The 17,500-nt window shown below is 38.3% G+C and overlaps 1 protein-coding gene across 2 annotated transcripts in view; it reads left to right on the forward strand.

Moving 5' to 3' along the window:
* Window positions 1-351: 351 nt before the first annotated feature.
* LOC122251596 (homeobox protein six1) overlaps window positions 352-17,500 on the forward strand; it is an 86,739-nt gene continuing 69,590 nt past the window's right edge. The window contains exon 1 of one of the 2 annotated variants that reach the window (XM_086539017.1): window positions 352-1,159. In XM_086539017.1, coding sequence (XP_086395143.1) covers window positions 504-1,159 — 656 coding nt within the window. In that variant the 5' untranslated portion in view covers window positions 352-503. Of the gene's footprint in view, window positions 1,164-17,500 lie in introns of those variants that run through there. The other variant, XM_086539020.1, reaches the window with a different exon arrangement.

Raw genomic sequence — 17,500 nt, forward strand, 5'->3', positions numbered from 1 at the left:
TGGGCGAAGGTGGGGTGGCCGTGCGCACGCTGACAAATGTTTCCCTTGGTCTATTTATCGTTTAATGAATAAGTGTGATGATTAGGAATACCGACAGTGTGCAGTATATCATCCATCTTCTTATGTTAACGCGGCCCGGCCCTCCGCGCCACTGTGAGTGGTTATTGGCCGGCCGCGAGAGGACTCACCCGCTGGCCCCGCCTCGCCCCGCCCCCATTGGGTGCGTTCACGATAAGTACTTATGAGCGGCCAATCCCGCGCGGCTTTTCGAGTCGGTGGGCGGGGCCAAACATGATCCGTCCCCTGCAGTATCGAAGGATGGAAACGTGAGCTTTGGTTTGCCTTGTAGTATAGTTTGGGTGATCCCCTAGTGAAGACAGGACGTGCGCCGCCGTGTGCTGAGCGGGTGACTTGGCTGTGTAGTGATCGCAACGAGCCTTAGTTGATCTGCTGGGGTGGGTGTAGTGGGAGTTGTAAACATTAGTACCGTGGCGGATTATATTATGATAGTGGGGTCTATGAGCGAGGCGGTTGGACACCCAGGCGCCCCACACCTGGCACCGCCGACGCTGCCGCCGCAGTCCTCGCTCTCCCCACCCGGTGCCATGCTGCCCTCCTTCGGCTTCACGCAAGAGCAGGTTGCATGCGTCTGCGAAGTCTTGCAACAGAGCGGCAACATCGAAAGGCTAGGTAGATTCCTCTGGTCGCTGCCTGCGTGCGAACACTTACACAAGAATGAATCCGTCCTCAAAGCCAAGGCTCTGGTGGCCTTCCACCGTGGCAACTTCAAGGACCTTTACCGAATTCTCGAGTCGCACAATTTCTCACCGCAGAACCACGGAAAGCTCCAGCAGCTGTGGTTGAAGGCGCACTATATCGAAGCAGAGAAGCTCCGCGGGCGGCCGCTGGGTGCCGTGGGCAAGTACCGCGTGCGGCGCAAGTTCCCTCTCCCGCGCACGATCTGGGACGGCGAAGAAACATCCTACTGCTTCAAGGAGAAATCGCGGAACGTTTTACGGGAGTGGTACGCGCACAACCCGTATCCTTCGCCGCGGGAGAAACGGGAGCTGGCCGAGGCGACAGGCCTCACCACGACACAAGTGTCCAACTGGTTCAAGAACCGCCGACAGCGTGACCGAGCTGCCGAGGCAAAAGACGGGTAAGTCATCATTTCCTTATTAACGTAACGTTGGGTTTGGCGGCGCGGTGTGCTTTCGGCCGCCGCGAGCACAGTCGCTCCCTTGTTCCACGCGCCACAGAGGAGCCCCTGTTTTATTTCATCATAGACGATGTTGTGAATAATTATAAACCAACCGTTGGCGAAGCACCTCATCACGCAGTGGCCGCGTCAGAGGGAGCAGTGGTATGCAGCCCTGTGTTTTGACCTTGTCGGACGGGAGTAACTAACTACTCGAGGTGGCAATGCAGCGCACACAGCCCCAGGCACTGAGGCACGGTACTGCCACACGCGCCTTGGCAAGGTCACTTATTCGCCCAAGAGTCAGTCCTCTATGTGCCAGCTGTTGTAATGGCGAGGCCTGTAATGGATTACTTTCAGGCACTGGTGTTCCCAATTACTGCAGAAGTAAAAGCTCTCCTTATGTTTCCGTAGTATATACGTAAATATATATATATATATATATATATATATATATATATATATATATATAATATATATATATATATTATATATATATATATATATATATAATATATATATATATATATATATATGTATGTATGTATATGTATATATATTTATATATATGTATTATATATATATATATATATATATATATATATGCATATATATTTTTATGTATATATATATATATATACATATACATATACACACACACACACACATACATACACATGTTGCACTTATATATATATATATATATATATATATATATATATATATATATATATATATATATATATATATATATATATGTATATATATATATGTATATGTGTTGCATGTATATGATATATATGTATATGTATATGTATATGTATATATATAAATCTTTTTATCTATCTATTAATATATATATATATATATATATATATATATATATATATATATATATATATATATGTATGTATATGTGTTGCATGTATATATATATATATGTATATCTATCTATCTATCTATCTATCTATCTATCTATTAATTTATATATATATATATATATATATATATATATATATATATATATATATATATACACACACACACACACACACACACACACACACACACACACACACACACACACACACACACACACACACACACACACACACACACACACACATATATATATATATATCACTGCTCTGCTAAGAGCAGATGGATGTACGGCATCTAGTTAGACAATTCTTTTAGTGGGTCGCATGGTCTATTGGTTAGAAGCCGGGATTGTCACTCTGACAACTCGGGATCGAGTCTCAGTCAGGGAGGTAAATTTGTATTTATATATATATGTGTAAATATATATATATATATACATATATATATATATATATATATATATACACACATATATATGTGTGTGTGTGTATTATGTGTATATATGTCTGTGTATATAATATATATATATATATATATATATATATATATATATATATATATATATATATATATATATATATATATATATATGCTGTACACACACACGCATATATATATATATATATATATATATATATATATATATATATATATATATATATATATAATAATAATAATGATAATGATAATGATAATAATAACATATAATGATAACTCTTTTTATTACTACATCAAAGAATAAAAGGGCTGTCTATTTTTGTCCACAACGATGAATTAGTGTCATCAGCATTTTATTCGCCGGGAAGAGAATGGGAAACAAAGAAGAATGGAAAGCGAAACACCAATCACCTTCTCGCCGAAGTCGGTGTCTGTTCCTCAGTATTACAACCGCTATCACGTTATTAGAGTAGGACTAAATTTAGTCGGTGACAGCGTAGAAATTGGCACGAAGGGAAGTATATCAGAAGATCTAAATTTAAGTATGCACTCTTGGCATATTGTTACGTGTGTTTACGTTTGTAGGCAGTTTTGTTTTGTCAGAGCGAATTAAGTAATTAATCATCGTGTGCAGATTCGTTAAGGAAAAAAAAAACAACAACAACAACAAGAAATTGCATAAGAAAACTGGACCGTGCATTAACCTTCGTTCAGGTTGTCCAAACATGGTAGTGACAGGCCTCCAGGCTACGAATCCGAACTCCAGAATGTACACCAAGAAAGCATTGGTAATGATCTAACTGGACGACCTTTGCTAAAGAGGTAAAAAAAGGAGGAGGAAGAGTCGAATAAGTGTGTTCAAAAGAGAGCAGAAATTGCATGCAGTTTTGCCTTCCGATGGCCTTGATAACCCAGGTGATGAGTATATATCCCGCTGGTTGGGTTCTTGGTGCGGCGAGTGATTAAGACGTTAAGGTTGGGACGTATCGATGCCGGTTTAGCTGTTGTATAAGTGGTGGGACAGACACGGCAAAGACCTTGGTGTGTGTTGACGTTGTGGGGTTTTGCACAGAGGATCTTCACCTCCCGGCTGATCTTCTTTTTGTTATTTTGTTTTTGTTTTTATCGGTGTCAGAGGAGGACGCTTTGTTCTTGCTCATGTGAATTATTCACATTGTGATTTATATGCATTGTTTTTTTTTCATTGGGTTCAAAGAATTTGGCCCACATTTTATTATTGGCATTGCGACTGTCTGGTGGACAAAGAAGCGCCGAAGAGAGCTTAAGAGAAGCGGATTCCCCGCGTGCGCTTGGGAGGAGGTCCTTAGGTGAGGAAGGCGCGGCTCTGTGAAGATTACCCGCTCACCTTGCGCGACAGGGAAGAGCCACCTGCTGTTCCCCGGCGTTTCGGTGCACATCAGAGGTCGAAGTGTGACATCCAAAACCCTCAAGTCTCGCCATGCTCTGATCATGCTATTTATACTTCTCTTGTTCTTGTGTGGGACTTCTTGATTATTCAGAGACCATCTCTCTCTCTCTCTCTCTCTCTCTCTCTCTCTCTCTCTCTCTCTCTCTCTCTATATATATATATATATATATATATATATATATATATATATATATACATATATATATATATCTGTATATATATATATATATATATATATATATATATATATATATATATATATATATATATATATACATGTATATACATATATATATCTCCGGCCCATATCTCTCCTCTCTACCATTCTCTGTGTATCGCTGAATAAACGCCACCTGACGTTAAGATCTGTTTCTAGAACAAAAGAATTCTTAGTCATGTATCATTTTGAAGTGTGTCTCAATGATGCTCCCTGTGCGAGTGAGCAGATTTGATCTAGTCAAGCTTTGAACTAGATAAATAGATTCTAGTCAGAAAGTCGACCGGGTCATCGTTAAAGGACATTACCGTGGCACTTTAAGAATAAACGGTAAATATCACAAGGAAGAGGCAGCCAAGATAGAGAATAGAAAAGACGAAAACAATTATACAGAAATGAAATAAAAATACCAAGGATAACCACCTTCAGAATGACACCCGAACAAGCCATTAAGTTCTTGCGACCCAACCCCGGAAACCTTCGTTGTGCGAGTGTCATTACGACAGTGCCCTCCGGTCAGGCACTTGACATCGCATTTGTTGTCTCCGTCGACACCTACTCCCTCCCCCTGTCCCCCCTTCCCCCTCCCTCTGCCCCCCTCCTTGGAACAACGCCGAGATTGACGCCGAAGTTACGACGATCCGCGAATGTTGTGACGGCTCGAAGGAGTCTCCTCTTAAGTGTCCCCTTGAGACCTATCCTCTCGATTCCTAGGGGAAGAGGGATAGAGAGAAAGGGACAGAGGAAAGCAGGGCGGGCAAGGGGGAGAGGAAGGGAGGAAAGAGGGAAGGGATTTGGAGGGTTAAGCGTGGTGCAAGTGGTGGAGTTGGACGCTGGGAAGGCACAGGAGGAACTTGGCTGGTTGTGGCGCAAGTGGTGCTGTGTTAGAGCAGTGGTGTCAGGGCCTCAGGGAGGGAAGGAAGTGGGAGAGACGGAAGGCTGAAGGGAGGAGGAAGGGGAAGGGAAAGGAGGGGTATAAATGTCCACAAAGTATACCATTTGCGTGTCGACTTGGTAGTTATATATGAGTCCATCTTTCTTAGTGCGTTGAATGGCCGCGGAGGACGCAGTTACTCTTGTTTTGAATGAAAGCTTAAGCGCGTTATTCGATGCAGTGTCTATACTTATTGCTTTTCGTCGGGGCCTCAGGCTTAATCATTTTCGTTTTTTTTGTCATTCTTCTTCCTACCTCCATCCCTTTTCTCTTTCCGATTTGGAATCCGTTTACTGATCATTTCTCCGATTAGAACGAGTTACTTTTTTGCATTTATATTTTGTATTGCTATATGATTAATTCTGGATTTCCTTATTATATATCCATAGAAAAAAATATATATATGTATATATATATATATATGTATATATATATATATATATATATATATATATATATATATATATATATATATATATTATACGAATCAGAAAATAGTCACGTTGACTCAAAATATTGAATATTAATGATACAAACGGGGAACGACTGATCAATTCCTTAATCTCGCCCAGAAGGCAAGGAAAAGGTTAAACAGAATACCAATTTCCATATGATTGAAAAAAACTGTTCTTGATAAGAATAAGGGACAGTTTAGCTTGTATTACGTGTAATTAGATTTATACCTAAAATTATAGAACTGATTTGGTATATGTGGTAAAAATTGTAGTAACAATTTTAATTGTTAAAGGCTATGTTGGTTATAATGGTTGTATTACTAACAACAATAAAGATAAAGATCATAATATAAGATTCTCAGAATAAAGATAACGAAAAGTATAAGCATCATTTTCTTATTGAATTTTAATCTGTCCTTTACACGCTATGGCGCCAAGCATAGCGTGCCTAAAATAAATAAATGTGAAGTATATCATTTACTATAGATTAAAGTCTATGACAAATAAGTTAATATATGAATATGGAATATTTAAATATAATTCATGTATGTAAGGATAGTAATGAAATAATGAAAATAGTGACAAAACAAAATGGTGAATGAAAAACATATATTGCCGTGTTATTATTGTTGATATCATCAATATTACTACTATTTAAGGTCTGTAATTATTATTATTATCATTATCATTATTACTATTACTATCATAATTATTGTTATTATTATCAATATTATTATTATTATTATTATCATTATTATTATCATTATTATTATTATTATTATTATTATTATTGTTATTATTATTATTATTATTATTGTTATTATTATTATTATTATTATTATTATTATTATTATTATTATTATTATTATTATTATCATCATCATTATCAGTTATTATTTTTCTTATAGTTTTTATTATCATTATCTTCATTATTATTACTATTATCCCTTATTATCATATTTATTATGATAATAAAAATTATTATCATTATTATCATTGTTATTATTAATACTATTATTAATAACATTATTACCATTGTTTCAATCATTATTGTTGTCATCGTTAGGATTATTATTATTGTTATTATTATTATCATCATTATTATTATTATTATTATTACTACTACTTATATTACTACTAATACTACTATTATTATTATTGTTATTATGATTATTATCATTATTATTATTACTATCATTACCATTATTATAATCATCGTTTTGATTATTGTTATTATTGTTATTATTATCATTATTTTCATAATGTCATTATTGTCTGTATCGTTATCATTGTTTTACTATTGATATTATTATCACTATTATATATTTTTTATAATTTTCATTACTACTTTTAGTATCATTATGCTATAATGATTGCTACTAATGCCATTTAAGTATAATTGGATAATGCTACCGAAAGCAGTAAAAATTGGTATTAATATAATGATTTACTCAAATATCTATATAGACAACAATAGTTATAGATGATTATAGAAATAATAATGATATATTTATAGTAATGACTAATGATTATGGTTATGGTAATTATGATAATAATGGTAATGATGATAATGATAGTAATGTTAATGGAAAAAGTAATAACAGGTGTGACAATATCAACATTATATTACTATTATCATTTATATCATGATCATTGTTGTCAAATTTACCATTATTATGATTGCTGTTGTTATTATTATCATCATTGTTATTATATCATTATTATTGTTATTGTTGTTATTATTATTATTGTTATTATTATTATTATTATTATTATTATTAGCATTGATATATCTATTACAGCAGTGATTATCATTATTGCTATTATTATCATTAATATTATTATCATAATCAGTGTTCTTGTTGTTATTATTATTATTATCATTATTGTCATTATCACTATTTTAGTATTTTGATAATCATTATCATTATCGTTCGTAATTGCAATTATTATTATTTCAGTTATTAAAGTCATTATCATTACTTTATACAGTAGTAATAAATATACTATTACGATTATCATTAATAGTATTGTTTTTTTTTTTTATTATTATTATCTTTGTTGATATGTTTTAGTTCACTCTGTAGATATTTGTAAATACTGTGTTATCTTTGTTATTGACATTTTGAATCAGAATTATGTTTATGAATATTTTTTTTCTATCATTGTTATTATTATTATGATTATTGTTGTTATTGGTAGAAGTTTTAACACTACCCTTATTATTGCCTTTATAATGATAATAATAATGATAATAATAATTATTATTATCATCATTACTATTATCATTATTATTGTTATTATTTTTGCTATCATTATTATGATTATCATCATTATCACAAATGTTGATATTATGATTATTATGATTATTATTTTCATTATGATTGTTATCATTATCAATGTTATTTTCATTAAAATAGTACATGTGCTATTGCCATCATATATCTTAATTTTACTAGTTACTTTGGCAGTTATGATCATAATTGTCAGAGGTTATTATGAGTATTACTTATCAAATACAGTTGCAATTATCTTTAAATCATTATTAATGTTATTTCTGTCGTTATTCAGTTTGATATTATTTTGTCATCGTTTTTGTTTAGATGGTTATGGACATCGTTAATTCAATAATCATTTAATTTAATAATCAAATTAATGATAATTCAATAATTGATAATGCCACCAACGATAATGATGATAGGAATGCTAACAAAAAGATAATTATAGTAATATTGAAAATGATAATCACGATGATAATTATATAATTATATATAGTGATGTTATTCATTACCAATACTGTTTTCATTATTATTGTATAATCATTGTTAATCTTATTACCATGATCTTCCAACGATTCTCATTCTCATTCTCATTTATGTCAGTTAGTGTTGATATTATTATCAAAATCCTCTTATTATTGATGATAATTAAAAGTATTGTATACTAGAAATTATATACTATTGATTAATAAAAATATCATTTCCAATATAGTTGCTATTATTACCATGATCACTATTGATAAGATAATTAGCAGGGTTATAACATCATTATTATATTTAAAAGAAATATCGATTTAAAAGGTCGAATAATTAACATCATAAAGGCGTGCCAATTTGTCCTTCATTTTACCATTTATTCAAGTTTATGTCCATCCCCATCCCCATCCACTTGTTCAATGAAAGAAGCAGTTGCCTAAATTGATATGAAATGTTCCCAGTGATTAGTACAGGGCCCCTTCTGCGCGAAGTCCCTGGCCGTTACATCAAAAACCTAAGGTTTTCGTAGTATTTGGGCTCTGACGTCATGTTAATCAAGTTTGTTTACATCTTTGGGTTATAAATGTCGTTTCATATTGTCAAAACAGGGCGTATATATATGTATGTTGTTGCTTTCGCTTTTTTTATTTTTCCCTTTTTTAACCGGGTGAGTTTTCCAAAATCATATCCGGTGCGGTGCTTGCTTCTCCGCTATACGTTTTAGCTGTTGCGTTTGTATTGATTAGATCTCGCATACCAGCTTGATAAAATATGTTTTTAATGCTAACTTTTGCTCTCTTCATATTTTTTTGATTTTCCTTTTACTAATGTCCAGTGTCGTTTTAAATTCTCTTGATCTAGATATTCACTTATGATTCACAGCTTATCTCACTCCTGTCCTCTCGATACGCACACACATATATATATTTAGTGAGTGAAAACAGCAACAAAACCAGCGGATATTAGCTGATGTGTCCGGAACTCTCGTAAACAGGCCGACACATCGATAAGATTCAAAGGAAGACGCATGAAGGTGATATTTCATCGAGATCATAATAAACGAAGTGGCGTAGTTCATCTCGAGCTAGAGATTAATTATAGCCTTTGTATGCGATGGCGTTGAGATTAACCCGAAATGCGAGATAAAACTTTGAATTGTAGTTTTATTTATGTGCATTTTGAATTCGCACGATTTCATGCTGTACAACACTCGCACTCACACATGCCAGCGTCCCGTTTTCTATGCAATCGGGGGGACGAAACTAGCTCTTCCCCGCCAAATTTTCTTTCCTGCTTTGCTCAACGTGTGTGGCTTATTCGCAATGAAGTATTTTCGCTGTCTCTCGTTTGCTTTTTTGTGGATATAAGAATAGAATTGGTACATGAGGCTTCTGTCGTTCTTAGTAGTTCGAGACGCAATCAAAAGAGCGAGAGAATATGTGTGTGTGTGAGAGTGTCTGCGGCCATGTCTTGCGCTTTTATTTTTAGGATTGATTATTTGGTGTCGGTTGTCAACACTACTTGAGAGGGGTCACTCAAGCATTTTATGGCGTTCTCCTAATTCCCACTGCCCCCCACCCCCTCTCCCTCGCCCCTCCACACTCCTCTCTCTCTTTCTCCCATGCCCCCCACCTACCCACAACCCCCTCTTGGGTTCTTTGAGGCGATAAACGGAAATTGAGCGTTGAAAACCCACCAAGTGTTTGTCAGGTTGGAGATTGCGAGCCAGTTTACATTACATTTGTGTGATAAGCAACTTTCCTTGCTTCCCTCTATCTGTTTTCTCTCTTTTCTGTTTTGATCCATTTTTTTCTTCTTTCATCCCCTTTTAATTTATAAAAATCCATCTTCCTACTTCTCTCTCTCTTTCTTTTCTCTCTCTCTCTCTCTCTCTCTCTGTCTCTCTCTCTCTCTCTCTCTCTCTCTCTCTCTCCCTCCCTCCTGCGTCGGCCTTAAGAAAACAACCAAAGCGCCTTGGACAATTTTGCTTCACCTCGCTTGGCTAAGTTTTAAAGCTTCGTTTGCGGTTTATACAGGCCAATAACCAGTAAATGTATTACCGCCTAAATCCGCGTTATTTTCCCAACATTGTCCCGGCGTTGATTGCGAATGAGAACAAAATGAAATGAAAAAAAAAAAAAAAAAAAGTTGGAGCCGCTAGACTTAAAACCGGAATGAGAGATCAACAGACTCGCTCGGCCAGCCAACAGCAATCCCACACTCCTGACTTGAGGCAGCTGAAACGGCTACTTCATCGAGACAGAAAAGCCAACATGAGGAACGGCAATTACATAGAAGCACCATCCCTTCACTTCTGCCCCCACCCCCCTCCCCTCTCCTGAATCCCCTTGCCTCCCCCTCCCCCCTTTCCTCCCCCACAAAAGGGAATATAGAGGGGGGGGGGGGGACCTTTATGATTACAGACTAATCGAAAGTACAGGGTATGATCCTAAATGGTCAGTGATCAAATCCGAATGAAGAACACCTCCCGCTGTTTAGCAAAGATATATGGGTGCTCAAACACACACACACACACACACACACACACACACACACACACACACACACACACACACACACACACACACACACACACACACACACACACACACACTATATCCAGTCCCTCGCGCACCCCACCCCTTCCCATCCTCATCTTAAACCCATCATTAGTGAACTAATTAAACAAGCGGCAATATGGAGCATCTTTTCCGATGAAGACGTCAGAGCAAGTTTAGCCACCTTCGAAGACGTTCTGGGCGATATTGGATAGTCTATCCGAAGAAGTTTATAGGGAGAAGTTTGATGGAACTGGACTTTGAATTTTTGAATTTGATGCCAATGGTTTTAATGTTAAGCGTTCTGCTACTATGGATGCCATTGAGATGATGGCGATGGCAATGGTGATAATAATGTTAGTAGTGATAAAAGATATTAACGATAATAGGAATTACAAGAACGATTACTATTCTTTTCCCCATCATAAACACAGGCACTATTCTCCTTCGTATTACTAATCCTATTCATCACTGTTGCCTATAAACCCATCATCACACACACGCCTTGCCCAAGGAACTGGAGACTTGAAGATTCCCTCCTTGCCTCCAGCAATGGCCGGCGTTCCCTGGGGCTGGTCTTATTCCACTCGACTCTGGTTTGGGTCTTCTGTTGGCCTGGGGGTATGGGTGGGGGTATGGGTGTGGGGTAGTGGGTAAGGTTCGGCTGAGTCTTAGAGGATAAAGTCGATCATTCTTTTCCTCTTCCTTCATTCTGTCCTGGTTGATACTCCCTCCCTCCCTCCCTCTCTTTCTCTCTCCTCCTTTTCCCTCTCTCGCACACATACCCCCCCCCCCGTTCTCCCTCCTTTTCCATTCCTCTTCTCTTCGGATGCAGCAGCCATCCATCATCCGCGCTTTCGCTGTCGGAATCCCTAAGCGCTTCTGGTCCTTTGCAATGACTTATCGCCGCGGCAGGAAGATAATAAGTCATCGCGGGTGATAACTTATCTCTTTGCCGCTGGAGGCTTTTTGCGGCCGCCGCTCCTACGTATTGCTGCTGCCGCTCGTAATGAACGCGGCGGCGGCGGACGCGAGGACGGCGATGGCGGCGGCGCGGCGGTAGAGCGGACGGTTGCACTTCCGCTGTTTTTTTTTGTTTTTTTTTTAGGAGGGGGCGTTCGGTATTGTTTGATGTTAGAGTGATTATTTTTTGCTGTTTATGTTGAATTAGTTGATCAGTTTCTTAAAGGAAGATCTTGATTTAAAAAGAAATTGATTATCTTCACCATAAAGATGATAAAGATGATATAATAATAATAAAAGCAATAATAATAACAACAATGATACCGAAAAATATATCGATCAAAAACATCACCAGTAGTAATAAAAGGAAAACAAAGCAAAATCAAATTAAGGAATGCAAAATGAATAAAATGATAACACTAATATCAACCAATAATCCGTAGACACACGTAGACCCCTACTTGAGCAACCGGCGGGAGTCGTCGCTTTCATCCAGGGTCAAAATCACGCCGGAATTCCCCTCACTTACGGCACTTTAGGTCAAGGCCGGTGGCTTCAGTGTGTTGTAAATACTGCTATCCATCTGGCTTGGCTTTTTATCAAGCCGGGTTAAGCTGCGCCAGGTTGTGTTGCCTCTTCACCTGGGGCTTCTCCTTCCTTCCGCAAGAGCTCAGAAATGGCTTTGTTATTTTTCTTCTTAATCTTTGTTTACCATTGCTCTTGTTCTTTTTTATCATTGCTGCAGCTTCTAGCAATTATTGATGCAGCAAGTTCTACCACTGGTTTTATTTTCATTTCCATAATTTCTAGCATTAATGTCATCACACATTCATAGACGTCAGAAACAAGGTTAACCGTGGTATTCTGTTTCCTTTGCATATGTACACGCCTAATCACGTCTGCTTTTAATGTGACAGATGATAAAGTGTTATTATGTTAAGTGACACTAGAACGCTGAGCTTAATACGCCATTACCCATTTTCGTAGAGCATAACAAAGAGAGAGAGAGATAGTGAGAGAGAGAGAGAGAGAGAGAGAGAGAGAGAGAGAGAGAGAGAGAGAGAGAGAGGGAGAGAGAGAGAGAGAGAGAGATGGGGGGAATGAGAGAGAGAGAGAGTGAGAGGGAGAGAGAGAGAGTAAGAGAGAGAGAGAGAGAAAGAGAGAGAGAGAGAGAGAGAGAGAGAGAGAGAGAGAGAGAGAGAGAGAGAGAGAGAGAGAGAGAGAGAGAGAGAGTAAGAGAGAGAGAGAGAGAGAGAGAGACTACAGAGCTGGTTAAGATTCATAAAAAAGGAGGTGGGAGAGGGAGGCTGAGGACAAGGGGGTAAGCAAAAGGAAGCGAGGGAAACGGGCGGGAGGAAGGGGGAGGAGGGATAAAGGGGGAGGGAAAGGACGGGAAGGGAAGGGGGCGAGAAGGAACAAGGGATAAAAATACGGAAAGGGGGAGACGAGAAAGGCAAAAACGAAACGCCACACGTACGAACGAGCGAACACACACACGCACGCCCGATGCCCCTTGGGAGGTCCGCATGCAGGCAGGTCGCGAGGTAGATGTAATGGTCGCGCCGGTGTGAAAACCTTTGATACATCATCATTACAGCTCGGAAACCCACGCAGGGAGAGACGATAATGAACGGAGCGATTTAACGTAACAATAATGGATTACGACACTAATTATTTCTCATCAGGGTATTTTTCGCCAACCTCCTTCCTCCCCCTCCCCCCTCAGGAGAAAAAAGGGGTGGAGGAATAGAGGAGGAAGGGAGGGGGAATCAGTCTCTCTCTCCTTCTGTCTCCTTTTCTTTCTTTTCTTCTCTCTCTCTCTATCTCTCTCTCTCTCTCTCTCCATATTCGGAAATCATCAGTGTGAATGTCAAGATATGGTAGGCTATATTAAAGATCACATTTACAAAATATCACACACACACACGCACACGCACACGCACACGCACACGCACACGCACACGCACACGCACACGCACACGCACACGCACATTATCACGCATTACACAAATATCACACACATACATACATACACACATTCATACACACACACACACACAGATACTGGTCCTCATACCCCCCCCCCCCCACTGTGTGCGTATGCGCGTACAATATGCACACTCACTCTTTTGGCTGCGGAAGAAGTAGATATAATTGATAATCTCATGTGAAATTTACGACATCAATAGAGAATATTGTCAGATATAAAAATAATGATGGAAATGCCGATACCTCTGAAGGTATATTCACACCGCCGATAAGTGTACCGCTGCGACCGATGCACATACAATTATAGATTTCATACTAAGTTTAAAAATATCTTCTCGAAGCGGGAAACATGTTGATTATCTTTGTGTTTAATATCCGGGGGATGAGATAGGTAGATAGATAGATAGATAGATAGATAGAGAAAGAGAGAGAGAGAGAGAGAGAGAGAGAGAGAGAGAGAGAGAGAGAGAGAGAGAGAGAGAGTAGAAGAATGAGAGAGAGAGAGAGAGAGAGACAGAGTGAGACTTAAGTGCATTTTATTGATCGTTTAAAACAATATCCGACACGCATGCATACATCTACAAAACCCGCCTTTTTATTGAATTCCGTGGATGATAAATATGATATCTAACCAGGCAACATGCGCCGTCTGTTGTTCGCTTATCTATCACGTTCAGACGGTTTACATGACTATGCTTTATCTTTTATTAAAGTAATATAACCTCGACACTCTTTCATCCCTATATTGATCAATAATACAAGACAAAGGTGATGTTATTGCTTCCTCTCAGTCTCTTTGAAAAAAAGGAATGAAAAGCTTTGGGGTAAAGAAAGTGCATGTCATGGCGCAAGCCGAAGCCCAAGCCAAATGTGCCGGGACATATTCGCGCCACCTGGATTTGGGGAGAAAGAAAAAAGAAATGAGAAATGTGACACATAAACCCCAATCTATCATATTCTATATAGTATAAGCTCTCTTGGATCCCGAGTCCAATACTCCCTTATATCAAAACGAAAACATTTATATTCCGGTCACAGCCACAAGTACAGAGCAAACGGACTTTACACTATGTACTTTACTTCGCTATCCATCACGCCAAGCACCGCACTAACTCAACCGAACGATTTCATTCCAAAGTGTCTCACGGCAAAGAAGAAGGGAAAAAAAGCAAGATTGCACGAAAACGGAAGAACTTTGATGTCTTGTTTGACATTCTTAACTAAAATTAGATCCTTGAGTACTAGCGTGGTCGAGGTGATAAGTCTGAGTTTCTTTTTATAATATTGAATATTAAAAGAAAGAAAGAACCTCGAAACCTTTGATAAAGGATGGCGTCCACAACGACATCTATTGGCCGGGCGAAACAACATATCGCATTACTTCCATCTTCCATGCAAATGATGTCGTTTAGGAGTTTCTTCAGCGACAGGTCTTCCCCAAAACGTCGACGCCACAATAAGAATAACACATAATGGCGACAGCTAACCTTAAGCAGCGCTAACGAGCAAACCGCTAAAGCACATAATTACGGCATTTAAGATTTGTTGTTTGTCAGCCAAGCTTGCTCGGCGACGCGGCCGTGATCTCGTAAACATAAAACCGACATTAGCATATCACTTAATAGCTTCATTACCATTTCGCGAACGCCATTCAGATGAGGAGACGGCGGCCGGCCTCTGACACTGGCATGTTGCATCATGACAAGGTGGGGGGCAGGGAGGGGGGTTGGCGATGATCAGCACGTGTAACGTTTGACACATCGAAGGCGCAGATTAATGTTTTCTTTAATGTTTCTTTTCTATTGGTATTAATCATGCTGATGTGTGTGTGTGTGTGTATGTATATGTATATGTATATATATATATATATATATATATATATATATATATATATGATTATAATTATAATTATCAGTATTATTATCATTACTATCACCATTTATATAATCATTAAAGCTTTATTTGCTTCTCGATTGACCAACCAATATAAATGTAATATAAATAAAAAAATAGATTAAAATTTCTGCTTGATGTTTAACATTAGGAATTGGAGCAAAATTAGTATTAATGAGTTTTGCAATTATTGCATTCTGCTTGATATGTAGATTTAGTAATAAGCTTAGCATGACTGGGTAGAAAAAGGGGGAAATCACACACATAGTATTTACATATCTTTCTTGAATTCACATAATCCTAGAATGTTTTAGGAGAACCCAAAGCATAACATTATCACGTGATTATAAGCTGATAAAAAAATATTATTAAAATGAAAATAAAAAATCATCGCATCAGCAAATGCATACATCAGCATGATTAATAGAAGCGTTAATGCATAATGTTTTTTCGATCATCACTTAGAAGTGTGAGTGCAAATATACATACATACATACATACATATATATATATATATATATATATATATATATATATATATATATATATATATATATATATATATTATGATGATTATTTTATTAGTCCGCGCTTATTTCGAAAAAATAGACGTGATTATTCCCTTTTATTCGTACTCCTGATGTATGCAAAACAGGAATAATGAAATGTATGACGGATTTTATCGCTCTATATTGTTTAATCTTGATATGTATTTACGTAAGGCATTTCACCGCATTTATTGTGTATTTGATAAATCTAGATTTGTTTGCTCTTGCATATTTATATCGTCATTATCATAAGGGTCACCATCATTATGATCATCATCGCTTTTACGACTTATTAGGTTCCTCTTTCTAACCCGTCATTTTTTATCCTTCTCCCTCTTGCTCTTCTCTTTCCTCGCTTCCTCCAACGTCTCTTTCGTGTAGAGACTTGTTTGCAGATTTCCCCCCCTCTTTCTCCCCTTGTTGTTGTCTTGCAGAGGCAAATGTTTGTAAACAAACCCTTGGCCGTTCATTCGATTGGTGACGTCATCGTCCCGGATTCTCTTGCTCTTCCTTGGTCAGTCGGGGGAAGCGCGCTCGGTGGAACAGCTTTGGTTGCTCGCTGTTCCTAGGACGGTCGTTCGAAGTTCGCTTTCTGATTTTCTTATATTTAGATTGCGTATATCGTGTAGCCTGGCAAAGAATGCTAATGGAAGAGAGAGAGAGAGAGAGAGAGAGAGAGAGAGAGAGAGAGAGAGAGAGAAAGATAAAGAGAGAGAGAGAGAGAGAGAGAGAGAGAGAGAGAGAGAGAGAGAGAGAGAGAGAGAGAGAGAGAGAGAAACTTCGAAAAAAACAAGCTTGTAAACAACAAAAAATAAAAAATAAAAAAGGGGCCCAGGACGTAAGAGCCCTTTTCTCCCCCCGCCCCCTCACCATCTCTCCTCCCTCCTCCCCCTTTTCCTATCCTTCACGTTCTCTTAAACACACAATCCTACCCCTGCCTCTGTCTCTCCCCTCCTCTCCAGCCCCGCCTTCTCCCCTCCCTTCTTTTCCCTCCCAGGTCCCTTACCCTCCTTCCTCTTTCTTCCCGCCCCGCCCCTTCACTCTTCTCTTCCCTCTCTTCCAACCTCCCATCCTCCTCCTTTCATACAGAACCTTTCCCCAGCCCTCCCCCCCCCTCTCTCTCTCTCTCTTTCTCTCTCCCTCTCCCTCTCCCCCTATCTACCCCCTCCCCCTCTCTCTCCCCCCCTTTCTCTCCCTTCCCCCTCTCTCCTCCCTCCCCCTCTCCCCCCCTCCATCCATC

This window comes from Penaeus japonicus, unplaced genomic scaffold (assembly GCF_977035675.1).
Source record: "Penaeus japonicus unplaced genomic scaffold, GWHDUDI00000001_assembly GWHDUDI00000001, whole genome shotgun sequence".
NCBI lineage: Eukaryota > Metazoa > Arthropoda > Malacostraca > Decapoda > Penaeidae > Penaeus > Penaeus japonicus.